The sequence below is a fragment of the Larus michahellis genome, chromosome 2 (assembly GCF_964199755.1).
Source record: "Larus michahellis chromosome 2, bLarMic1.1, whole genome shotgun sequence".
Classification (NCBI taxonomy): Eukaryota; Metazoa; Chordata; class Aves; order Charadriiformes; family Laridae; genus Larus; species Larus michahellis.
Window position 1 is genome coordinate 27,364,702 of NC_133897.1, and position 26,111 is coordinate 27,390,812.

Here is a 26,111-nt window from a genome sequence, read left to right on the forward strand (position 1 = left end):
GTTTGGAACCTAGACCTCAAAAGTGTATGCAACCACAGGAGAAGAATGGCCTAGTTCCTTCATTTAACCCATAATTTCTCTTACAGACAGTGCCCCATTCTCAACACCTGTCATAACTCCATGACTCCAGAGATGCTCTGTGCAGGTCGGGCACGGCATCCCTCTCACACAGAGCTGCAACTCTGCTTTGCAGACAGAAGTACCTACCACAAAACTTGCTGTGTCTGCCATTGACAGCCTGGCCGCCTGCCGGGACACTTGACCTGAGAGCGGTTCCTTCCCCTACCTTTGCTCCAGTCCATTCATAGTTTAAACGCACAAGCCTAGAGTAATGTGCCTCCACAAACCACCTGCTGCTGCCTTAGCTGCTGGGCAGAGGAGCACAGAGCCCACGGGTGCTGGTGGCACGGGAAAACAAGAAGCATCGTGAAGGCCAGGGGGAGCAGAAGGAGATGGCAGGAGAAGAAAGACCTCACTGCTGGGCCAAAACACCCGGCCCATCTCGCTGCCTTTGCCCCACAGCGGTGGCGGAGAAGTGGAGGAGGGGGGATGCCAGCACAGGAGGGTCGCCGCTGCTTCCCGCTCCAGCCGCCTGCTGCCCCCCGGGGTGCCGGGGCGATGCGGCGGCGGGGCCCAGCGCCTTGCCCGGGAGCCGCGCCGGGGCGGCCGGACCCTCCCTGTGCAGTCAGGGCCCGTGTTAACGCCCCAGCGCCCCGGCAGCGGGGCCGGGTCGGGATTTAATCCGGTTAGGGGGGGATTAGCGCGGCGGTTTAAAGGCCGGAGCGGCGCGGGGAAGGGGTGCCAGGCGCGCCGGAGAGGAAGCGGCCGCCGCCGCCGAGCAGCGGGGCAGCCCGGACGGCACCGTGTGAGTGAGCCCCGGGGGCGGGCCGGGGGCGTCCACCGTCCCACCGCCCCGCCGCCCCGCGCCCGCCCGGGGGCTCCGGCCCCGGCGGCCTGGCTGCCCAGCGGTAACCTTTTGTCCTCCCTCCCTCCCTCTTTCCCTCCCTCCGCGCGTTGGCAGTGTAGACGATGCCAGCCATCAACATCGAGGACCTGAGCGAGAAGGACAAACTGAAAATGGAAGTGGAGCAGCTCCGGAAAGAAGTGAAGCTGGAGAGGCAGCCGGTGAGTGGCCGCGGAGAAGAGGCCCGGGGCTGCCCGACCGCCGGGACCCGAGCGGGGAGAAGCCCCGTTACTCCCGGGCCGGGGTGCGGGGGCTCATGCGGCGCCCGGGGGCACGTCGGGCGGGCGGCGGGACCGGGGGCGACAGCCCAGGGCGGAGCGGGAGCGCCCCGTCCCGCCGCGGCTGGCCCGGCGACGGCGGGGACAGTGGGGCTTCTCGAGCGGCTCTCCGGGAGAACCCCGGCCGTTTTGGGACGACCGGAGTTTGCACCGACGGCTCCAGCCACCCCCTTTTGGGGCAGGGACCGGGGACGACGCTGGCGACATACCAGCACTGGCAACGTGTAGGAGCGCGGCTCCTTCACGGGGGTGGCTGTGGAGCGAGGGGGGAAAAGGGGCCCACAGCCCCCGGAATGAGGCGCCCCGAGGGGCCGGTACGGGTCCCCCTTGGCTTCCCCTCCCTTGCGAGTCCCTGGAGCCCAGTGCCAGCACAAGGCAGCCCTGCCTGGCGAGGGAGGAGCGCGTCGAGCTCCGTTCCCCTCCTCTATAAAACGTGTTGGGATCCGCCAGTGCCAGGTGAGGGGGCGGGAAGCCCTGCTGCGGCACCGCTCCCCATCCCGGCCGGGCTGCGGGAGAAGCTGCGGGGCCACGGCCGCCCTCTTCCTCGGGCGGGCACCACGCAGTGCCCGGGCAGAGGGCAGGGGCCGAAAGACTGCTGGTGCAGAGCCATAAGCCGTCCGTGGTCCGTTAGAAACAGTGTGCTTCTAGTCAATTATGCTGATTATTCCTTTCCGCAGGTGAAATTTTTGTCATTTTGCACGTTTTCTAGAGATGAAAGACATGCAGAACTGATCTCGCTCCATGATAAAACTAATATTCTTTTTATTTTTCTTCTTTATTCTGCATGCCAGCAGAAGCAAACTACATCTAAATAAATGCTTCTAGTTAGGACTAAAAATACATTTATATGTGGGAATCAGTTGCATTAGTGACGTGAATTTCATTTCAGGTCTAGGTGTTTAGCCCAGAAAATAAAGCCACAGTTATTTTTTGGCTGTCAGTTAGGTATCAGTGATTGTAGATGTAATGGTATAGTCTACAGCTCCAGCAGTATTGAAGATTACACATCCAGCTACTATAGATAGCTGTATCATCCCTCAGGGAGTTCCCAAGCAACTGAAATATACTCTGCAGGGTGTACAGTTTTTGATTTTCATAATAATAAATTAATCATAATTTCGTAATAATAAATTAATGAATTTAAAATTCTTGCCTAAATATTTGGAATAAACCAGAAGCCCGGTCACTTAAGGGAAATGGATATTTTCAAATTACCTGTAGTAAAACACAGACAACATCCTCAATTTTACTGGTGCATTATAACAGAAGTTTCACTGTGAGAATGAAATCTGTGTTGCAGTTGTCACAGTCCCCTGGTACCTGTATGAGTGTAACACGGACAGGGAAATGCAGAAGCCACAATTCTGTGGTCACCAAAAGTAAAAACGTTTAGCCAAAGTTTTCTTGACCCCTTCCTGTACCTTTACATCACAAAGATAAAATATCCTGTTGAATAATTTTTTTAATGAATAAAAAATGTCTGAATGTGTATTTAAGCAGACATTTTTTTCTTATATGTGAAAAAGATCCTGATTGTGCTGACTGAAGTAAAACAAACCCTGTTCCTGCATATACTTTGGAGCACACCTTTATGATGGCGTAAGGTGCCCCAATTTGAATGAACAGGTTTGCGAGGCACAAAAGAGCAAGGCACATGTAATGGGATTTGCAGGTCCAAATTCTTCTCTGCTGTAAGGCAGCTAGAGGTAGTTAGACCTTATTTTATGCACTGTTTAATTGGGAATTAACTCCGAGTTCTTTCTGATGGCTTAAAGTTTAGTTTTGCACAGGCCATGCTCTGTTGTTCTGTGATACAGCAGGTAAATTAATTGGTTCTCTGGTCATAATTTTACCTATGGAGTAAAATATAATTAAGAAAGAAGGCAAGGGGCCTTGGATTAGAGATACTAGTCATCTAGTGGCCTGGGCAACAGCTGGTTTCTGCTGATGACTCTGCACTGCTGTGCCTCGGCAGGGACTGCGGGTAGGAAGGGAGGAGGCAGGGACAGAGCTGGAGCACGTCCTCAGCCGTGTCAGGTACTCGAGCACCTAAGGACAGTTTCTGCTGACATAGGGAAGAGAAAAAAGAGATGCGCATGGACAAGGATCCTCTGGAGCTGGTGGGATTTGCTTGTGTGCTCTCAGGCTCCACAGACACTGTTACTACTTTTGGTGCATGTGGTCCTGTCTCAGTCAATGTAAACTAAACCCATTTCACCTTCACAGGTGGGTTCTATGCAGGCTTACCTACACCAGTGCTAGTTTGCTATGAATGTCATGCAAAGCGTCAGGTATATTATGTTCTCTCACAACACAATAGGCTGTTTTATTAACCATTGTTCAAAATAACCCCAGGTAACCTGTAAGTAAATTGTCTTTCCAAGTCAGGTCTTTACTCCCATTCAAGATGCATGGTTGCCATTATAGAACCACAAGGCGAGAATTTGTATTACCAACAAAAAATCATTACTGAATGTTTTGTTTGGGAAAAACAAGTAAAGACATAAACACTTTGAAATTGAATTGAAAGTTACCGATCCTGAACCCATTGACCGTAAGTCATGCTGATGCTGAGGGAGAGTGTGATCTGCAGCTTAATAAAACTATAGTGGCTAATTATAAAAATAAATGCACGTTTAAGTATGTAGCAACTGCTGTTCCGAGTGGCATACACATTCCCGGTGATACAAGTTCTGTGAATATCGGGCTCTGGAAAAGTGGAAGGAAGCCCAGTCTGCACATGCTTAGTGCTGGCTCTGTGGTCACATCTTTTATATTTGATGGGACGGTAAATAGGAAGGACGTGAGTTCGCTGTTTCGCTGTTCCGACGTGCACGGTGAGCCCCGGCCCTAACGCAGCCCCTTCTCCCTTCTTTCACTCCAGGTGTCCAAATGCTCCGAGGAGATCAAGAACTACATTGAGGAGCGCTCAGGGGAGGACCCGCTGGTGAAGGGGGTTCCCGAGGACAAGAACCCCTTCAAGGAGAAGGGGGGCTGTGTCATCGCTTAGGAGAACCAACCCACCGGAGCAGATGCTCCCCTTTCACCTGTAGGGAGTCACCAGTGTGTCCCCACCGCCGCCGGTCCTTGTTGAACGAGAACAGGAGCGGATTTCTTTTTCTTTTCTTTTTTTTTTTCTTACAAAAATAAAGAAACCAACCCGAAAGCAGCCGAGACCCTCGGCAGGGACGGCTGCCCACCCCCGGCTCCCCGCCGTGCCCGTCCCTCCTCCCGCGGCTGGGACGGCTCCTTTCGCTTCGCGGCGCCCCCTTATCGCCACCCCGTTCCCCGGTCGCTTCGTGGCTGTTCGTTGGCATTAAAGGAAACCTGCCCGTAACCCGAGAGCCTGCCCTGGCTTGCTGCGGGAGCTGGAGGAGGGACGGGACGGGACGGGACGGGGCGGTGCAGGGGCCGGCGGGACGACCCGGGCCAGCCGTTAAAGCTCGTCGGGGCCAGGCCGCGGCCTTCGCCGGAGCGGGGCGGAGCAGCGCGGCGGGGGGCAGGCGGCGGCCATGGCGCTGCGCGGCGGCGGGCGCTGGGCGCGTTTGGCCTCGGCGCTGCACGGCGGGGCGGCCCCGCGGCGGGGCGGCAGCTCGGGGCGGCGGGACGGAGGGGGCGTCGGCGACACGCCGCAGCACCGCGAGTTGCGGGCGGCCCTCAGGAAGGTACCGGGGGTGTGCTGTGGGGGAGGGGACGACGGCAGTTCCCCACAGTGGGACACCCGGCCGCGCCGGCCCGAGCGGAGCAAGGTCACCGAGCCGCCTGCAGCGGCTTGGGCTGTGTTTAAATAAGTGAACGCCCCCCTGGCCGGTGTCAGGAAGGAAGCCGTGTGTCCCCCGCGTGTGACAGGCGGGACAGCAAAACGCAGGTTAAGGTCCATCTGTGGATGCAGAGCGCAAGAAAAGGCGGAACTGAGCCCAAAACAGAGCCCGTTTGTCCCTAAAAGGAGGGTAGAGAGAGGTCACTGAAAGGCTGAATCATAAATCAAGAGGACAGGAGGCACTTCTGGTAAGGTAACACATAAATTGAATGCCAGACGACAATCTGCAGGTAATTGGTGGTGCCGTTGGTGAATGCTGTGTGTTCCCAGCAGCGTCACACCTGCGGAAGGCAGCGGTATAATCAAGCACACCTGTCAAGGTTAGCTAATTGGATGGTTTGAGGCAGGAGGCCCTGGTGAGGCTCACGCTGAGGGGGCTGCCGGGGGGAGAAGCCGGCCTTTAAACTGTGAACTGATGAGGCGAGGTCAGTATGGCCGACGGACGAGGTGTGCACAGCCACACATGAAGAAGCAGAATAAAGGTTCAGAGGCAGGCATTATGGAGCGTAAGGACTTGTCCCTCGTTTAGCTGTAGCTAAGCTTAACAAGGCCTGGCTGGTGCTGCAGCAGAGTGCCGCAACTTTTTAAAAAGCAGTATGCACTGGATCGCCAAATATTAACTCATTCACGTGACTTTGGAGCTGTGCTGTCCTGTCTTTGATAGATGCTTTTCAAAATTACTTGAGGAAACTTACATATTAATGGATAAACTTAACCTTTTCCAAATTTCACCACTTTCTCGGTCCACAGATAGTGGAACTGCTTCTGAGTCATGTGATTTTTACATTTCTGCAGGGTTGGTTTTTTTAGGAGTTAACTTTCACATCTCCGGTGTTAAAACAAGATATCCCAAATGCTATTTAATTAATTGAGTTTTCTATCGCTAAAATGAGGCCTGTTATCCTTGAGCTTTAGCTCAAGTTTTGGGTTCATCTTTAGTATTATAAAAAAAGAAATCTGAGCAATAAGGAAAAGCCGTGCATGGCCAGCCTGTTTCCTAAGAAAATTAGTTCATTAGTCTAAATTCCTGGACTTTTTGCAGTGCAGAAATAAGGTGACAGAAAGGATCAGTAGAAGAAGTTGGAAATGAATCCTCTTCTCTCACCTGGATTAACAGTACAGGATTTTGCAGCTAATACCACAGCATCAAGTTTGTGCTGATCCCGTCTGGAGCGAGCCTTCGCTCTGCGAATCTGCAGAGTAATCTGCTTGCTGAACTTGTTCCCTGGCACTCAGTTACCTGCCCGGGCACTACAATTGCTTTACTGAAAAATTGGTGTCCTTCTGAAATACAAGCAAGGCCAGACCTGTGAAGGCAGTAATCTGGATCTGGAAGATTTTTAAAAGTCTTGCTTTGCCAGGGGTAGGTGTATCTCAGATGCTTGCAGCTGTGTATTTGCTGAGGGATCCAGGGGCAAGTGGCTCTATTAGTGTCTGTTGGTGCAGTTTGCTGCTCTGCTGTGTGACACAAGGCGTTTTTTTTATACGTACTGCTCTCCCCGCCCTTTTTTTTTATTCCCCCCATGCCTGTTGGATTGCAGCTAACAGCGTGCCCTACCTTGCTGGGTTTAGTGCGGGTAATTGCATCATGGGCTAAGAGGGAATGTGATGCTACATTTATCATTTAAATCCCTGTGATGAATATATTGTGGAAGAAATTACAGTAAGCAACATAAACCCAATTTTATCATTGTCCTGTATTTTACAAAATGCTTATATAGTGTTTATTCTAGATTTTATCTGATTATATGGGGGGAAAAAAAAACAAAATCACCAGTTTATGTCAAATCCAGTCTGATGTTCACCCCAAAGCTTCTAGCAATCAATGTTTGTTTTGGCATAAGTTAAACCTGTCCTCAATGACTTTAGGATAAACTAGAAAGTAAAGTCTTTGGGAGAGGATGGCCACTCAGGATCTGTGACGCATTTTAAGTGTGCCTGCTATGTAATTTGGGACACTCTTTTCTCTAGCTAAATCCATGTGCAGCTACCAGGGAGACTGGAAAAATGAGCGGTGCAATACCATGATGGGGAGCTGTTATTTTTTTTTTTTTTGGTCTCCATTCACTTTATTTTTTAATCTATGAAATTAATGCATTTTAAACGGTCTGTAACTTTCCAATTGTTCTGAGCAGGATGAGGAAGAGACTCTTATAATTCCAGGGGGCTGTTTTTAGCAAGGGGTATTGAAATAAGCTTCTGAGTGGTTTCCTTTACAACTTTGTAGGTCACCACCCTTCCTCTTGGAAATTGAAAACGTAACTTAACTTGTCGAACAATGCTTGCAGGGCAGTGGTGTCCCACAGCTTGCTGCAATAACTAAATTATAGTATAACTGGCTTGGAGGAAAAAGATTTAACCTGCTCTCTGTGTGTGTATGCACAGGAGTATGCATATACATATAGGATATATACATGCTGTCTGTTTTTCTTTTCCTCTGGCATTAGTACTAAGAAGCTTTGGGAAATAGGTTTGAAAAGGATTGGCATATATTTTGCTGGAGTTGCATGTGATATAAATGAGATTTCATTTTATATCCAGCGGTCTCTTAGTCTAGTTACGCTGTGTTACATCTCTGTAGGATAAGGGGGATTTCCCCTGTGACAGTGAGACTCCAACAAAGGACACCGCTGCCTTATTTGCCACTCTTGGCTTGTATGTCATGAGTTTCTGTTTATTAATATACATATTTTTACAAGAATTGGAGCCCCTTCATATTAGAGCGTGCAGGATCTGAATTTAATACTGACATTCGCTTTAACTTTCCGATAAAATTATTGTAAATTGTCTGTCAAAAGGATATGGCTCTTTTGACCTTCTGCAAAATACTGAAGGGTGACCACCTTGGATGGAGTTGGTTTATTTGTCTTTGTAGCAAATTATAAAAAAGAGTAACAGAACAGCAAAGTAGTAGGTGGCTGGTATTGCAAATAAATCACCTAAAAGTTAGTTTCTCACTGAATTGGGAAGGAGAAAAGACACAGCTGATGCTGCAAAATACATGAACTGCATCTATGATTTTAAAACCTTATTTATCATGCACCTGAGGCAAAAGTTTCAGGAAGAGACAGTTAAAAAATGTGACATTACTAAGGCTCACAGATTTGCACTGTCTAAGGGAAGCAAAAAGTATTCACAGATTTTGGGGTATTTGCAATAGCCTTTTTCATCTTGTGTCTGACAGAAACATCATATAAACGTTTAGGGGCTAGTTCTCTTGCTGGTATAGATAAGCACAGCAATGTGCTTTACTACTGCCAAAAATTTTTGGTGTTAATTTAACAGAGAGAAAATTTTCAAATTGATTTTTGTTGTTATTGGAAGGGACAGCTGGGATATACCACTGCAATAAGAGGAACCATCCAGTACATTCACTAGTGCCCTACCAAGAATTGCTTTTAAATCAGTTTAGGAGAGGAGGAGAGAAAAAAGTGAGCTTCAGCATAGTCAAGCAAGCTCTGTAAAAAGCCTCTTCTGATAATCAAAAAAATGTCATTTAATGTACAAACGCTTCATTGTGTAGCAGAAATGCAGAAAAGGCAATTTTATAAGCAATGCTCTTTGTTGTTACTCAGTGTCAGAGTAGTGCATACATATGAGATTGCAGTTGCTGTGCCCAAAGATTGGATTTTTTTCCAACCCCATATTCATGTTAGAACAAATTTCCACTGCATCTACTTAGACTTTTCAATGAGCATCTTTCAGTAGGAGAACTGGGCCTAAGGGATATTTTTATGGCTCAGGTCTAGCTATTCTGTTGCTTTATCATTGTCACACCTGATGGGATTAGGCAATAGGCACTTCTGACAACTAAAATTGTGTCTTAATAAGCAGTTTATGACTGAGCAAACGTCTGGGGTTTATATAGGTTTTGCCATGACTGTTCAGAAAATGTAACTTTGCTTAAATCTTCTTAGGTCACATACCCCCACTAATGAATGGGACATGTCCCAGCCAGGCATCAGGGTGCTCTGAAAGCTCGTCTGTATTTCATCTCACCTTGCTCTGGACTTTGACTTTCTGGGAGTTGGGTTTTTTTTTTTGCCTTTTTTTTTTTTCCTCTCTGGACTCAGAAGTAGTGTGAGTGCCTACATCCAGATCCAGTCCTTGAAGATGAAATTTGATAGATGAATGGTGATAGACTACACGAGGAGACTTTCAGGATACTTGGTGTGCTTCTTAAAATCGTTTGCTATCATGCAGCCAGGCTCGTGCATCTAGACAGTGATTGTTATATTTTCAATGTCCTTTAAGAACCAAAGATCCCTGGTCACTAGCCCTGGTAGCACCACCTGAGCTGTATTGTCCCTCAGATAAGTTTCAATGACTAGTTTTTAACTTCTCATTTGAAAATTAGAGCATTAGTTTCTCTGTAGGAATAAGTCAGGACAAGCTTAATAATTTTAAGTATTTCCAGAAATGCCATTATATCTGCAGTCTGCCATTTTTGATATGGCAGCCTTCAAAATATGCTGTGGAAACCTGAGATTAGGAAAACTGGTATGGGCGGCATACTGCGCTCCTGAAAGACCGAGCACTGTCTGAAATGGTGAGATGCAGAGATCCTAAGGGGAAGGGAGTAGTGGGGAAGCCAAGTTGTTGCACCTGAAGCTGCTCTTTGGTGGTGGATATTCTGCTCCCTGCCCACGCTGAATGCCAGGCCACCTGGGGAGAAAGGATAGAAAGGCTGAGTATGGAATATGTTCCGATGTGCTCTTGACCGTGCGTGCTGGTTTCTGGTCTCTGTCAATGCTGCAGAACCGGCAGGATTTTGTCTGTCACCAGAAGTCTTTTCTCCTCAGTCAGCATCGTGCAAACCTGTTGCAGGTAGGAGGATGGGTTGGAGAAGTGCCGCAGTGTTTGAGAGCGGAGCTGCTCTTCAGGCAGATTTGGGAGGGTTTCTCGGGAATGGGTCCTCTCAGACCCGTTGTCGTAAGTCTTGCCGTTAGAAGTGTGCAGTGGGATAAGCACAATGGTCTGCCATTTCCAAAGTCAGAAAAGGAAACTAGAAACTCCTCTCTTATTCTTGAGAAGAAACCAAACTTTCCTGGGGAAGCTGATGAAATCCTGGAAAAAATCGCCTCGTTTGGAGAGAAATTTGGAATATTTTATTTCATCTTAAAAAAGAAGGAACTAGAGCATGCTGAATAAAAATGTTTTGCATGATGCTGGAGTGCTGCAGTAAGTAGATCCTGTGTAAGCTTCTTGTGGTTCATATGAAAGTCCATATCTTTAGCTAATGATTCAGTATTGCAAACTAGCAAACCTTAAATGATTTCAGCGGTTTTAATCCGTAATGATACCCCAAATTTACTAGGTACTTGGCTGATACTGTGATGAGAATAGTTTAAGTTCCAGCACATATGTAAACTGGCATAAGCTGCAGGGCTGTGGTGGTTCTCTACCTACACTTTGCCATGTGCAGAAGCCGTTCTTTGAATAGCTCTAGAGAATGTTTTTTCCTCTTTCAGTGATGCAAGACAAAGAAAAGGTGAGGGCAGCAACAGAGTTAGGATCAGTTCCTAGAACTGAGTATTTTCTGTTTTATCTAAAGGATGTAGTGGGCCTCTTGGATGCAGTCAGTATCTGATGTCTGTCTGTATCTGATATGATGTCTTACGTCCAGGACTACATTGGGTACAGGTGTGATGGCACAGATAGCCCTGTCTGAAGGAGGCCCACTGGTACAGTGGGAAGTCCTAGAAGTGACAGGAGACCCTGGTTGCCACTTGTGGTCCTGGTTGGTGAAAAAGTGTCGGTGAACACTGGAAGCTCTGCTAATGGATACAGACATCTTGAGGATGGAAATCCATCAATTCAGATGAATGGTGTAGCCCAGTCAGCACTCGATACAACATTGCTTAACAAAGTCAATCTCTTCAGCTGTTACCCAATTTTCAGGTTGCGCTTCTGCCTAGGTACTGCATGAAGTCCTGAGCCCTGGGACGGGGAGCAGTGTGTGGGTGGCAAAGATGGATAAACTCCAGAGGCACGTGCCTTTGAAGTTGGATCCCATCATATGATTCCATGATGTCCTAGTACCTTGCAGCAGAGAGGTAGCCTGCGATGGCATGTGCCTCAGTGAGGTAACTGGTTTCATTCCTGCTAGGATATAACCCAGAGTCAAAAGCAGGATCCAAACCCCAACATACCAGCCTCTGGTGGGCATTACACTATGCCTCAGCTCAGCATCTCCGTTGGAGAGTATGAGATGCAGGGGCAAAAAAAAATGCTTCACTTGCTCAGTTCTGAATCACTTCTGTAAGTGTGTACAAGTAGCCAGAGCTCCCAGGCGTCCTAAAGCTTTGTCTGAGATCACCATCTAGATTGACATGACACGTATTTTTGCTTTTGTAGGACTAACCTTGTTTGAATGCATCTGCCCTCAGATCATAGGAATAACCATGCCCTGGGCACTCGCTTGCTCTAATTCTTAGTTCCCTGTATGCCAGGCTAGAAAACAACCCCCATCTTTGCCTATAATATTGTGAAAGTCTGTGGTTTGTGCTCATTCTGGTTGCTTCTGGGATGAGTCCAGAAGGATAAGATGATTGGGACAGTCACATGTGGGAGTTTTTAGATATGTTGTAATTTGTGGGGAGGGAAGGTTAGTGATACGATTAAAATTGTGAAATCCTGTGTTCTGGGGGTTGGTGCTGTGAAGAGCCTCACAGAGCACCTGGAGAGGTTGCTTTGTTACCAAATACAAAGAATCACGCTTCTTATGAACAGAATTTGTGATTGCTGTGGATGAGGGTGAACACAGTCAATCGGCTGGTGGGAGGTGGAAAAAGGGATTTCTTTGACCTGTTTTTTTCCCCTCATGCACACATGGTGCTTTGCCCGTTGTGGTGTGGTTTGATAGCAGTAGATACTGCCTACAGAGAGGTAGCTTAAGTAAAATACAATCTGCATGTGCTCAAAGGAGAGGTGGTGAGAAATTCTGTGGAACTAAACACAGAACTGATTGCCTGATCTCAGGAGGCTTTGCAAATATGTTCCTATCCTTCTCTGCTGGAGAACAGGTTTCGGTATGGTAGCTGTAGTTCTTGGAGTCCAGAGTGGGAAGCAATTTTGGGATTCTCCCTTTTCTGCCATATTCTTGGACAGGGCAGTTGGAGGGGTTGTGGTTGGGAGCGTGTAGAGACTACCAAGATACTCAGGCCTGTACAGGAGGGATTTCCCTATGCACCTGTCCTGGGAAGAAGGACAGAGGGAGGGAGGAGAGGTTGGCTAGGATCATGTGGGTGCCTCCCTAGCTGGAGCTGGTCTTCCAGCTTCTCATTCCTCAGGAAAAGGTTAAGCTGGGCTCAGCTCCCAGGGCCTGGACTGGACCTTTTATTTTCTTAGTATGGTGATAATGTGTGCCCTCTGCTCCAGCAGTGGGGCTCCCAGGTGCACCAGCAGCTGCACAGGGTGGAGAGGCAGTCCATGCTTCTGCACTCCCTGGCGGACTTGTAGATTTTTAAGTTTTAGATAAGCATTGGCAAAAACTTTGTAGTTGATTCAAGGTTTGGGTTTTTTGGTTGGTTTTTTTTGTTTTGGTTTGGTTTTTTTTGTCTTCTGAAATAAAAACTGTAGGCCGACGTATGGGACAAAAAGATTTGTGGTATTCAAATTTCTGAACCAATAATCAGCTTTGCTTTATGTATTATGTATGTTGCAAGGAACTGTGTTGCAGTGAAAGGGAAGAAACACAATGATTTAAACAGAAGCATGTCCAGTTACTGCCAAATGAATAGCCCAAGCAAAATTGCAGAATACTCATAAAGTGTATGCTTTTTTTTTTTTCTGAAAATCAGATTTTGTAAAAATAGATTAGGGCAGGTATGTTTTATTATATAATGAGATGCTGCCAACTCGTACGTTACAGCGTTTTTCCCTCCGTTAATTTTTTTTCCCTTTGAGAAAGGGAAAGTTTAATTTAGTAACAGTTTGTTCCTGTATTTGCCGATCACTGCAGTCTTCAGTTCCCAGAGCTGTAGCAGATTGCATGATTCCTTTGTTGCCTGTGGCATGGCTTAATTGAAATTACAAAAAGGAACTGTGGCGCTTTAATTAATTAAATTTAAATATATGTCTTCCCATTTCAGCCATGTATTTTCCAACACTCGGGAAATTTTTCTGGTTTTCTCTTATATGAGCCTGCTGAATGTTGGTTTTAAATCCACTGGAAGATTCTCTGGAAACTCGGCTCTGGCCACAGCTATGTGCAGTGGCAGTGGAGAAACCCAGACGTGAGCCAGGCCTGTTCACTCTCACTTTGCAGCAATGAACAGAGAAGTAGAAGTATCCTGAAGATACCTGAGGCACTAGCAATGGCATGTTATCTGCCCCTTTAGACCAGCTTTATAGTGCTAAGCTGGAATGGCTATTTTTCCTTATTTCTTAAGCTTATGTACCACCCATTGGGAAAGGGAAAAGGGGAAGGCGAAACAAGCTGAAATCTGTGTATATTTGCATCTAAACGTACATATGTGCACAGAGTAGGTTCAGGAGGGGTTACATATAACATATGTCTCTATTTTGTCAAGCGCTTAGCACATTTACAAGTGAAATAAAAGATAAGCAATATAGTCCATGGAAAAAGAGGGTGATGAGCATAAGTGGCTGCTATGGAGCCCATGCTCAGCCAGGTACTTCAGTGTGATCCTAACCTTATCTCTGTGTAGTTCCACCAAGGCAAGGGGATGGCAATGCATTTAAATAGGGTATTTTGCTTTTCAACAGCTGTTTAAGGTTTTTAGGTATGGAATGAGAAAAAAAAAAGATAAAATGTAGTTGTATTTGACTTGGCTTTCTTTTTTCTTCTCAATTATATCTTCTGGCTGGCTTGAAGTGTTCTTTTACATCCCTCAGTTTTTCTCACTGGGCTGGTTGCATCTTGTCCCACAGGTGCCATACAGAGTGGTTGGGTTCTGCACATGAAGTGCAAGAGAAGTTGGGGAGACCAAAATGATCTGAAGGGCAAAGGCAGCAGATCATGGACTTTTGGATCTCCACAGCTTGGACCTTTTCAAGGGGTGGGCGCTGGCAGATGTCCTGCCTGGTGTGTGAGTGTCTGGCATGTTCTTCAAACTGCGTGAATGAAGGACAAAATTTTGAGAGCGACTTTCCTACCTTCTCTTTTTAAGTAATGCCGCAACCACTTATTTCTTGCTCAGAAGTGCTTGTTTAGTGTTCAAAAAGATGCTGATAAGAACAGCCCATCCCACTGCTTAATGGCATTTATATACCCAGGGCTTTTATGTGATTGCTTTTTAGTCCATGAATTTGTGCACCTCTCCTTCATGGGATGTGCTTGGGGTGATAGAAGTGAGCTTGTTTATAAGGGCTAAATCAGTCACATTTCAGATTAGACCTGTTAGTACTTAATTATAATGGGGAAAATATAATAAAAAGACTTGGAGAGAAAACCAAAAATACAACTTGAGGGGCATTTTGTCTTTCAAATGCAATAAAGGCATTTAAAAAAGATATGGATATGTGTGTTAATTCCTCATTCATTTTACGTTTTCACAGGGGGGAAACAAGATTGAAAATTCTAAGTAGAGTAACAAAATGTTTTGAAAAAAATGTTTCCAGTAGTTGTAGAAAAATACAGAAGATAAAGAAAATAGAAGAAAAAGAAGATAAAGAAGATAAAAGAGAAAAAGAAGATAAAGAAAATAAAGAAATCAAAGCTGTTTTATTTCAAACCTTTATGTGAAAGTTTAAACCACGCTCTCTAGATTCATTGCTACTAACTGTAAAGTTTTAAGTTAGACATATACTTAAATACTGTGTTTTTTTCCTGCTGTTTCATCCATATTCTATGTGCTGCACTCATGTTATTATTTAGTATCTTGATGATGGCTTGAAAATATTGATACTTTACAATGGACTGCCATCTAAATTATAATTTTAGAACTTGTTGGTTTGTGGTTTGTAAAATGAATCATACTGCTCTAAAAAGCATAAGTCAAAATTGCTTGATTTTTTTTCTTTATTTTAATTATCTGGATATTCTACTTAGGACTACTTTTTTCTTTTTTTTTCCTGCCCAATGGTCATGAAACAGATATCAATGCATAAATCAAACTTCTTCAGTTCAACCCTGTATCCGTGTGGAAAGCATTTTCTTGGCTTGTTCCCAGCAACAGTCTGATGACAGCTCAGAGTACAGAAGTTTCCGTATCATCATTGAGGCCCAGTCCCAAATCCTGGACTCAAATAGGGCAAATTCCTCTGTGACTGCTCTTGTAGACAGTCATTTGCCCAGGTGTCACATCATGCGTTTGGCTGGGTAGTCAAGGGTGAATACAGAATAAGAGGCACAGATTGTATCCGAATGCCAAATCTTCCACATTGTGGGCAAAAGGGAAACTTGTCTTCCTCATGCAATGGGGAGACGTTTTTTGGTATTGTCTAGGACATTTGCTGCCTTGACAGGACCCCTTGCATAGCGGTGAGTCATTTTTTTTACACAGATCTCATAGGTTTGTCCTAACCAAGAAGAGCATGTATGTTTTTATATGAGAGGGAGTGAGGTCTGTCTCCCTTGTTTCAGTTAGTATTGGGGGGGGGGGGGAAACCAAACCAAAAAACACCACCCTAAAATGCCCTCAAACCAAAAATAACAAAAAACCCCACTACCAAAACAAAAAAAACCCAACAATCCCCAGAAAAAGTTCCTGCAAAACTTCCTGAAAACCTTTCCCCTGTGGTGGTGATGCATTCCGAAAAAGGAAATGATAGGTTGCAGCTTTGCTCTCTAGATCACTTCAGACCTTGAGTAAGCTGGTAACACTGGATTTTGGTTGCAAGAAGAAAGTTCACTAAACTTTGTATGAGCAGCCAAGTTTAGCACTGCAGGGAACACTTTCTGCCTGCTGTGTGGTTAAATCATCTTTGTGTGATGGAGTTATTTTTAACCTGTTGTTGTCTTCGAAGTCACATACTGCCTCTGATTCTGCTTGTAATGTCATTGGAGACCAAATGATTGCCTTGTCCATGAGGGTAGTGACCGCTGCGGGTCCAGGCTCATCACCAGCAGGCTGGCTGATCCGGGTGCTCGGGCAGTTTGTGGCTTCTGCCATGGTCAGGATCTCCTGGCATGTGTCACAGGGCCTGGAAGCACAGGAGCAGCTGCCATCCTGGCAGCGCTGAAGGGAATTCACGAGGGCAGGAGGGACAGCAGGACCCTGCTTTGCCCCTCATGTGCTGGTAGACGTCCTTGTCAGCAAGGTGTCATGGTAGAAGCGTCAGTCTCTTCCCCAGCCTCTCTAGTAGGTATGAGGAGCTGACCTCCTTCTCTTACCCGCCTGGATTTGCCCTGGTTGTGTCCTGAATGTATTTCCACATCCTGGTCCTCTTCCCTACGCCCTTTCCCTACCTTTCTGAAGAGTATTACTAAGAAAGGATTGGCCACTAAACTTTGTTTAGGGCCTTGGAGGTGTTGTGAGGGAGTCGAGGAGGGTCATGGCCTCCAAGCCCAGGAGCAGGAAGAAACAGGGAATATACAGTGGAAAACTCATTCAGGTGTGCTTGGGATGTGTGCCTTGGGGGGACCCAGACGGGGACCAATGTGTGGGAAATGAACAGCTGCTGTTTGGATGTATAAGTTCCCCCACCAAGGAGCAGCTGAGAGCACCTGCACAGGCTGCGGTGTGGTGGCCGGCCAGGAGCTTGCTAGGACCTGACTGCCTCGCACCCATGGGGGTGGGTTTTGGAGGCCAGGTTTGGTAGCACCCACTGGTGGCCTGTGGGTTTGACCACCTCAACTCTGCCTTATATCTTGCTAAAGCACTGCATCGTCCTCAGCACTGGCGTCCGTACGGTGCCGAGGTGTCTCTCAGTGCAGTTGTTGCTGCTGGTGGTTGTGAATAAAACTACAAGGAGAAAATTATTTTCTTTAGTTGTTGTTGATGTCAAAGGCAAAGGGCGCTCTGGTCTGTTACCTCCGTCCTTTCAAGTCAGTGTTAACGCTGATGTCTAGATGTAACCACTGAAGAACTGTCATTAGTGGTTTGTTGCTTATTGATTTGCTTTTTTGTTACGTTAAAGATCCCATTAATTTTGTCATCTTTGGTTATTATATTAGTAGAGCTAAGTTCAATTACTGTAACTTGATTTAAAGGAAAAAAATGTTCCTTATAGCATAATATGGTACATTTATGAGGCATCACTAAATCAATTTAATCTTCTTAATACAAAATACCCTTTTCTCAGAAGTTTTCTCTTGCTTTTCAAGTCAGTCTAATCTCAGCTTTGGTATAACTCCCAGGAAGCTTTAGTAAAAATTTCTGTCAATTTGTAAGAATTCAGTTTATTGTTTTCTTTTCAAGATTCATCATCTTGCTAATTGTGTGCATGCTGAAATATACTACCACTGTACAGTATTGTAAGGGATAGATATAAGAGGTATTGTGTGTAGAAGTGGCATGGCCTTTAATTTCTGATTTGAAATTCTGAATTGAAAGTGACTTGCTGGTGAATAATGGAAAGAAATCTTTAATTGCTGTAAAGGAGATCTGTACATACTCTCAGTACCCAAATTAATTCAATTACCTATTTCAACTGTTGTAGAAAAAGTGTATTTATTTTAGATTAGAGTGGGAATTAAATGGCATTTGCTAATATTTCTGGGTACAATATCAGCACAAAATACTGAGCATCATGTGAAGGAAAATCCCCAAATGTGTATTTTTGTTTCTTTTCTCACTTAAACAGTGTACTAACTTCCAGTGGAAAATAAGCAAAACATGAAACTATCTGGCAGTGTTTTGGGGAGATTATTTTCATTTTTTTTGTTTTAGAGAGAAATTAGGATAATCTGTAACACACAAACAAATCTGAATTTCTGTCTCTGTCCCCTCCCCAACCCTGCCACTGCATTTCCCCATTCCTGGGCAGGAAGCTACAGGTGCTGTTTTCACAAAACTTTGTAAAGACAATTTTAAATGAAAACACCTTTATTTTTCTTACCGTCACTCAACATGAAGTGAGTTTGTTGGCTCGATCGGTTTCCGACTGGGCAAATACACAATGTTTTTTGAAATAATTCACAGCTGATAACAGCCCCTGAAGCCATTCTTTCGGAGGCTCCCTGGAGAGTAGCCCGAGCTCTCACTGGGATGCAGGCTGAGCTCCAGAGCTGAGTCTTCCAGGCATGCATCTTTGTGGTTCAGAGGAAGTATCTTGAGAAAAACACCGGTCCCATACATGAGAATCAACTGTGCCCTCACCATCAGGAAAATAACAGAGTTTCTCTTGTGGTTTACTGGTACTTGATCAGCATGTGGGAAAGATACACGGCTCCTAAATCGTCTTTACATCCCAAATGACACTGAGATTTGGCCAGCTAGACCAGGCAAAAAGATTTCCTTTGTGTCTGTGCGGCAGCACCTGTAGTATGCTGTGTTAAAATATTTCTACTGGGAGGAGTTTTAGGTCTTGTTACGGTCAGTATCTTAGTGATGCAAGTCTAAGTGCTGTCACCCATGATTTACACGTTTCTTATGATAAAGCGTATAAAAATAAGCAATCCAGCTGCTCACCTACTTCCAAAAGCTTGCTTCTGTATATTTGTCAAACACTGCATGTTTACCTTATGATTTAGGTTAAAGTGCCTGCGTAATTTGTGCAGCTCTTAGTGTTTACTTCTTAAAGCTGTGTGCATTCAAAAAAAATTAAATTAATGCAAAGTTAATTAGTCAAGACTTAAATTAGTTCAAGTGTGAAATACTTCTCTGGAGGCACAGATGTGAGGAATTGGCTAAAGCCAAGGGAAGGGGCAAATGAAATAGTTAGGTATGCAGCGTTATTTGACCTGCATCTACGTAAACCCATCTTTAGCAATGTTTTAAGCACACATTCTGTAATTGTGTGTATTCCTTCAGTCATTGCTGGCTTGGCCCTTTGAAAATCTCTCTGTTTGTTTGCTTTTATATGAAGGGATGATAGTACCCAATAACCAGTACTAAGCATCAGCCAGTTGCCCAGCACTGCAGTTCTCTAGCAACGTGGGCTATGTTTGTGTGTGATAATGTAAGGGGAAGGTGTTTCCCAAATCCCCTCTCCCATCCAAGCCGTCTGCCCTCCGATAGCCCCACAGCCTGCTCCTCCCCTCTGTGCAAATTATTCAAGGATGTGTGTTTTCTGAAGATTTATTTTGAGGAATGATACTTTTAAAGGAATGAGACTGCATGCCTGAAAGTAGGTTAGTTTGTTTAGAGTCTTGTTTATGATTGAAAATGGCATGTGTGATTTTTGCAAACAATTTGTGTCTAAAGTTTAAAAAGCTTTTGACAGAACCTATTTCAGTTCTTTGCAAAAACACAGTTTAAAGTGAATGGTCCAGTGGCTAAGAAACAACTGTGGGTATCAGTATCTGGACAGTGATATTCTCTTTTTTTTCCCTTCAGTTTAGAGGCATGCACTGTTTGTGGTCTGTGCAGCGAGGCTGTCTTCGTTTTTTGTTGTTGTGTCATGCAGGGAAGATCTTGTTCTACTCCACATGGCAAATTTCACCTAGTAATAATTAAACTTTGGCTCTGTTAAACAATCTGAGTTTTACTCAAAGTCACAGGAGCAAGCAGGTCACAATCTGTAGAAATGATGTAAAACCACTTCCGTAATGCCTTAGTCATTCTTCTGACTCCATTTAATTTCAAAGGTAGCTTTTGTGTGTAGGTTGTGAAGCATTTGGCCCAGTACCTGCCATAAGAAGCACAAAACTCTGTTAGTACTTTCACTTCATACTTTTGCCAAGATCTGTCCGGGGTAACTTTCTGTACATGCTTCATAACCTCTTTCAGGCATTTCCCTGCATGTCATCTGATGAACATTATCAGATGTTGTTACAAACAACAATAACTCAATGTTGAGGGTCAGTGTCCTAGAATCTGAGCATCTAGGATATGACGGTATAGAAAGTTAAATGTGGGCTCTTCTAGATAGTGTCCTGGTGAGTATTCTATTAGTATTAATCATGAGACTGAGACCTGCGTTATTCAGTATAAGAAAGGGAGAGAGATGATAATTTCTGAATGAGTTGAATATTCAGTATATACGTTTCTTGGAATTTGGTGAGAGAAGTGAAAAAGTGATTTTTCTGTTACCAACAGTGAAGTATCCTTATTTCTGTGGCTGACTGGGAAGCAGAAAGCAGCCATATATGGGCTGAAATTCTCTGAAGAATGTGCAATAAATAGATAGCTCAGAAGAAGGCTCCGCAGGGTCTCCTGAGCCCAGCAGTTTGGGAAGGAGAGGAGTCTATTTCCAGCTTAAGAAACAGTGAGCACCACAGGACTTGTTTATTTACTGTGGAGAAAAGACTAAGAGGAGCGAGTTCTTAATAAATTCTTTGTAAAACAGTGTAGCAGCAAAATTTTGGTCGTGGATTAGAGGCATTTACTTTCCATTGGGAATTGGTGTTTATTTTGCTGAGGTTGGTTTGGAGGAAGAAGGGTGGCTTTTTTGTTTTGCATTTGGACCATCTCGTACGTGCTGACCCAGGTGCATGGTGCGCTTGGCGACACGGCAGAAGCAGCCTGCTCCAAGCCCTGGTTTGGCTTGTTGAGGTAGGCAGGGGTGGGCGCTATGCAACAGCTGAGTCCTTTTGAGAGCTGTTGCGACCATAGGTTGGTAGGCACAGGGAGCAAGAGTGAGGTGGCAGAAGCAGGAGAGCCCAGTGCATCCCGCAGCCTAGGGCCATTTGGCACAGAGCTGGCTCTGTTTGGGCGTTACTGCCAGCCTTCGAGGTTGTCTGCAAAACTGCAGGTTGCCCATTTTGCTCCCTTCCCATGGCCAGGGAAATCTGGGACGCTGCAGGGTGAGATGCCCAACCCTTGTGCTCTGAAACCTGAAGGTGTTACTGAACATAGTGGCTGTACTCCAGATGTGTTTTCCCTGCATCAGCTGGAAGGGAAGACAGCAACCTGAATAGAGCAAGGATGCAGTAGCCAGGCAGCTTAGGACACTGACTTTTGGAAGGTGTGCAGCAATAGCCCAATTGAGAGTTGCCCAGGGACTAGGCTTGGAAATGCTATAAAATCTGAAAGAAGACCATATTTTTCCAGTGTGTGTTTTGTCAGATCCGAGGGAAGTCTAAACGCAGACTGGACACAAGTGCCCTGAGCAGCGCTGACGTTCTTGAGAGCTTTTCAAGCAAAGGGAGGGGAAATGAGGTCTCTCCCCCTTTCCTGTCTTGCGTACCTTGTGTGGTTATGGTGAACGGATCATCAGCCTTCTTTGGCAAGGTCCCACTGAGGCCAATCCAGGTTTCCCTTCTTGTTGCTTTCTAGAAACCGTACCCAGAAAGGTAACAAATGGTGAGGGGGAACTGCCACTTTCATAGGTCTTGGAGAGACGTAAAGCAGTCCTGATGACTTACTGTTGTAGTAGTTGTAATTGCTAAAAGAATAATTTATATTTGTCTCCTTGCTCCTGTTGTAGTAGTTGTGGGTGGATGGAGAGTAAGGACATCCAACAGAAAGTCAGAAAATTAATGTGCTTTCAGAATTTTCTCTGTATGTTTTTTTTTCCTTTTTAAATTAAAGTTTTTAGACAAAAGTAGCTAAAGGTGTTTCTGTAGGAATGTCTGTGTTAATAACTTTTATTTTTCAAATCTAGCTCATCGACAAGGAGATTAATCCCTTTGTGGACAAGTGGGAAGAAGAAGGACAGTTCCCAGCACATAAAGTATTTAAAACCCTGGGACAGGCTGGATTCCTTGGTGTGGATAAGCCAACAGGTAAGAGAGCGCACAGCTGCCGAGTATTGATGTTGACAGTAATAGACTCATTATCTTAACTCACATTGCTTTTGCTGCAGATCAAAGCGTGGTTCAAAACTCAATGCAAAGTTTACTTATATTCCTCAGTCACAGGCATGCTGGTTACCAACTGTGCAAACAGGGAAAATGATGTTGCCGAGTGCTCAAGTTGATACTCTCCTAAATGGAAATGTTAAAAACATGGGTGATTGTTATTTTAAAGTCAGTGAAATGACTGTCGCTTCCATTTTCAACATACAATCCATATAATGACTTTTCTTCTGGATCCAGAAACATACAGAATAATCTCAATCTTCATTAAAGGCACCACAATTTGAAGGCATTGAAAATGTTGTAAGATTTGACCTATTATACTTCCTTAACCTGTAACCTCTATATCATTGTAATGTATTCTGTCTTGCCATTCAGAGGATGAGGTTTGTGTGGGTTTTAGGCCATTATTTCCTAGATTATCTTTAAAATGCCTATTTTAGCCCACAGGAGAATAAGAAGCTAATGACATACATAGCAAGGACAGAGCAAGTTTCATGTTTACATAGATATATTTGTGAAGAAAAAAGTCAAGAATTCCAGAGGAGTAGGAGATATTTCTACTCTTCAGCTAAAATATGTATTCCCCTAGTTTTTTTATTTGTGTGCAATGTAATATGCACCTGATTTATTTTCAAACGTTACTGTTACATGTTCCTGTCAGAATTATCTGGGTTTTTTTGCCCCTCATTTTCTTCTTTGTGGTTAAAAAGTTTAAAACAAAAGTAAGTTTGCATTGGTAAACCTTTAGCAATCGTGGTGAATTCAGAGCAGCCCAAAGAGACAATGTCTGAACAGTTTAGTGCAGGTAATCATCTATATGGAGCAGGTCACACAACCTTAGCTATGACACACCTCATCATTTTGTTGCTAAGGGATAGGGTTTGAACTGTGGAACAAATTACGTCTTTTTACCACTTATTTTCAGAGGAAATTTTTCCTCTTGAAATGAACTTTCATATTCTTATACATTCCGATGTGGAAGGTTGTGGTGGTTTTTTTTTGTTTTTTTTTTTCTCTAGCTATTCAGCTGTTGGAGCTCACAGAACTGTTTAGCTGTGACTTTTCTGACAAATCCAATTAGGTCTGAGCTCGTATTTATTTACAAAAATGCTGACAGTTTGAAAGTATACTTAAGATCTGTTTAAAGGACAAATAGGATTACTGGGGGAGGGAGAGAACCACCTCTACCTTCTGCTGTAATTATTTGGTAGGCAGATTTGAAATCTGTCTCGGTGGGGTCTCTTTCACACTGCTAATAATTGTAATAATGGTGCGTTGCATTGCTGCCCAATTACAGCCCCATCTTGTTGTTGTATTCATCACAGGGCATGGAGAGGCCTCAGCTGGGGTAAGGAGCCTCAGTGCTGAGCATATTGCCCATTAAAACATTGTGGAGGTGGGAACTTTGCATAATGCTCACAAAATAGCTAGGACAAGAAATAACTGGAGTGAAATCTGGTGAAGAAGGGACTTGTAAAGGCAAAGATGGGCACAGAAGGTTGCATGCACTGACTACGCTTGTTATCGTTAAGAATATTTTAGCCTTGGCTTTGACATGTGTATCTGCTGTTAATCTAATTTGTTGGGGCTCTGCAGCTGAATTTTATAAAAGCTATAAAAAACTGGATAAATTTCTCGGTGACACAGGCTCTGTCTCAGTTCATCTTCTCGAGCAAGGTATTGTTGGGTACATAAAATGCACCAACACCCTGGAAGATGCTGCCTGTGCAGCGTTCAGTTGTGCAACAGAATGTCACCAGATCCAGCTTTGCTCTGTAATGGTATAATGCCATCAGGTACATCCTGAAAGTCCTGAAACTGTCTCGTGACGGTAAGTGAAAGAGCCAGGTGAGTAACAGCTCAGGCTCAACAGCAGGACTATGGCAAAGCCTGAAATTCCTTATCTTCTACGCTTCTATAAAGTGCTTGTGCTTGCTGTGGGATTAGTGTCTATTGGTAGTATTAATTAAAAATAAAATTAAGAGGTATACCTTTTATACTCTGCTCAACCACTTCTATCATTTAAATGCTGTGGGCAGAGGAAGAGCGGTCTTAAGAGATTTGAGGAAGCCAAGAGCAGACAGGAATTTTTGGGGGATGCCGGTAGAGGTCTGGAGAAGAGAGGTTAATTAATTTGAGGAGAGCATTCATGACACGGAGCCATGTGAGTAACAACTTGCCCTACTTTCTCTTTCCAGCACAAACCAAAATTATAATTATCATGTTGCATCCCTTCAAGCCCAGATCATAAAGCATTCTGTTTAAAGAAGACTAAATTTTTTCAAGTGAATTCACTTTAGTAGGAACTGCGATTTTGAAATATAAGTTTTTCTGATTTTGTTTTCCAGGGTCATTCTGTCGAGTACAGGGTTGTGGTTTTTTTCCTGTAAAATTAATTTTGAAGTTTTCTGATTGGGCAGAAATGGGTCACAAACTTGTTTTGCTTAGATAGAAGGAAACATCTGTTGGATTTCAGATTTGTTGAAACTGGACTTTTTCCTGTGTAAACACCATTCCCTTTATGAACAATGAGCTGCTTAATGGGAGTCAGGTTTTTAAAAGAACGTGCCTTACATGTGTCCCTTATCGTTGGAAACTTTTTCTATGTGAAGAAATGATTTGGGGCACTATATGTATTGCAAAGGCTCCATCAATTCCCACCATATGGAGTTGAGGGCTACAAATTTGTCAGGGTTTTTCCTGTATATATTTTTTTTTTTTCTCCACAGTTGTTTACGCTTGTAGTGAATATTGGTTGTAGTACAGTAGTTCAGGATGTTAGTTGGAGGGGTCATGTAAACACTGTTGGCAAGGCCCAGCCATGCACCCATAATTGGAGAATCACGAAGATGATCAGTGAGTTTAACTTCCTACCCAGTCTGTTCAGTCCTCTGCCAAAGAAGGATTTTTCTTTTTGAACCATTACTCTGCTCTGGTATTCTTTACACAACTCAAAAATAGCGCATACACTGGTTTTCCTTGGGAAAAAGTATGTGTTGTTCTGTTACAAGTAGGAAGACTTTCCTAATATAAAATGCTTGCTGAAAAAGTGAACGTTATTTATGCATAAAAACTGTCTTTTTGCTCTATGCAAAATGTGTTTTACAGAATCACTCAGTTTAGCCTGAAGTATTTAGTTTGAGGGGAAAGAAACCCCAACATATCTATATACTTATTACTCTCCATTTATGTTTAATGTGTGTTTCTCCTCAAATTATAAGGTTTCTGGGATGTTGAGGTACTGACAGTCCCAAAACTAAGGGCAGAAAATATTAGGGTAGGCAGCAAAAATACTTTTAACAGCCTTGGTAGTTGGCCATTGTCTGTTTTGCTAAGGGAAGTGGGCAAGACATATTCTTTGGAGTGTTTTATGTGCATATTAGATGAGATATTGGAGTAAAAGCGGAAAAGATCTATGCGGTCATTAGTGATCTTATGGTTTATGAATCAAAGCCTTGGCTGTTGCTAAATTTTAGGATGTGTTGCCAAAGACACAGGCTCAAAACGTACTGTTATGTGCCTGTGTATGCCGACGCAGATGATTAAAAGTTGGTTTTTATCAACTGATGCGTAAGTACAGGAATCCTGTAAAGGCTGAGGGAAAGCAAAGAGGAAGGTTTGCAAGTGGGTGGTGTCTGCTGTCCTGCATGTTCGCATAGTATCACTGTGAGACGTAAGTGGCAATGATGGTATTTCTGGGTATTTCACTGGTGTTTTTACTGGCAGGCCCCTAGGAATATTTAGCAGAATGCAGTTGCACGTACAAATAATTATGACAGTGTGTCCAAATAGTAGCCTTCATTTATTCCTGTCAAACACTTAGCAGTGCACTTGCAGAAATATGTTCTTAAACATATCAGGAAGATCAGGAAACTATGTGGTAAGACATGTACGTGGATGGGAAAGTATAGTTTTACGCTGTCGCCTTCCCTTGCTGCTTGGGATACATGCTGGGTACGGGACTGGAGAAAGTAATGAGCAGTACGTTCTTGTCACTGGAGACAGATAAGCATCTGATGAAACAAAACAAATGTTTCAAATGATTGATTGCACTGCAACTGGAAAAAGATGCAGTATCTTCCCTTAAGTAAGCCTGTTTATTGCATGTGTCTGGGTGTTGAATGTGGGAATATAGATCTAGGCTGTCCTCTAAGGTTAATTTTGTTGTTTTCACAGAATCATAGAATGGTTCGGGTTGGAAGGGACCTTAAAGATCATCTAGTTCCAACCCCCCTGCTG

The 26,111-nt window shown here is 44.3% G+C and overlaps 2 protein-coding genes across 5 annotated transcripts in view; both read left to right on the top strand.

Annotated features, from left to right (window-relative positions):
• Positions 1–721: 721 nt before the first annotated feature.
• LOC141738772 (guanine nucleotide-binding protein G(I)/G(S)/G(O) subunit gamma-11) lies at positions 722–4,579 on the top strand. Of its 2 annotated transcripts, XM_074574694.1 has the most exons (3): positions 722–863; positions 1,022–1,125; positions 4,127–4,579. In XM_074574694.1, the coding sequence occupies exons 2-3, from the start codon at positions 1,030–1,032 to the stop codon at positions 4,250–4,252; spliced, it is 222 nt and encodes a 73-aa protein (XP_074430795.1). In that variant the 5' UTR covers positions 722–863; positions 1,022–1,029; the 3' UTR covers positions 4,253–4,579. The 2 variants fall into 2 exon arrangements, with proteins under 2 accessions (XP_074430795.1, XP_074430794.1); XM_074574693.1 differs by lacking the exon at positions 722–863 and having other exon boundaries at positions 887–1,125.
• Positions 4,580–4,635: 56 nt separating this feature from the next.
• LOC141738770 (putative acyl-CoA dehydrogenase 6) overlaps positions 4,636–26,111 on the top strand; it is a 98,658-nt gene continuing 77,182 nt past the window's right edge. Inside the window, exons 1-2 of one of the 3 annotated variants that reach the window (XM_074574690.1) lie at positions 4,636–4,907; positions 21,677–21,797. In XM_074574690.1, the coding sequence (XP_074430791.1) occupies positions 4,755–4,907; positions 21,677–21,797 (274 nt within the window). In that variant the 5' untranslated portion in view covers positions 4,636–4,754. The remainder of the gene's footprint in view (positions 4,908–21,676; positions 21,798–26,111) is intronic. The other 2 variants (XM_074574689.1, XR_012585472.1) reach the window with 2 other exon arrangements.

Coding starts and splice junctions, on each gene's coding strand:
- LOC141738772 (XM_074574694.1), top strand. CDS start 1,030: ATGCCAGCCATCAACATCGAGGACCTGAGCGAGAAGGACAAACTGAAA. Junction 1,126..4,126: donor TGAAGCTGGAGAGGCAGCCG/GTGAGTGGCCGC, acceptor CTTTCACTCCAG/GTGTCCAAATGCTCCGAGGA.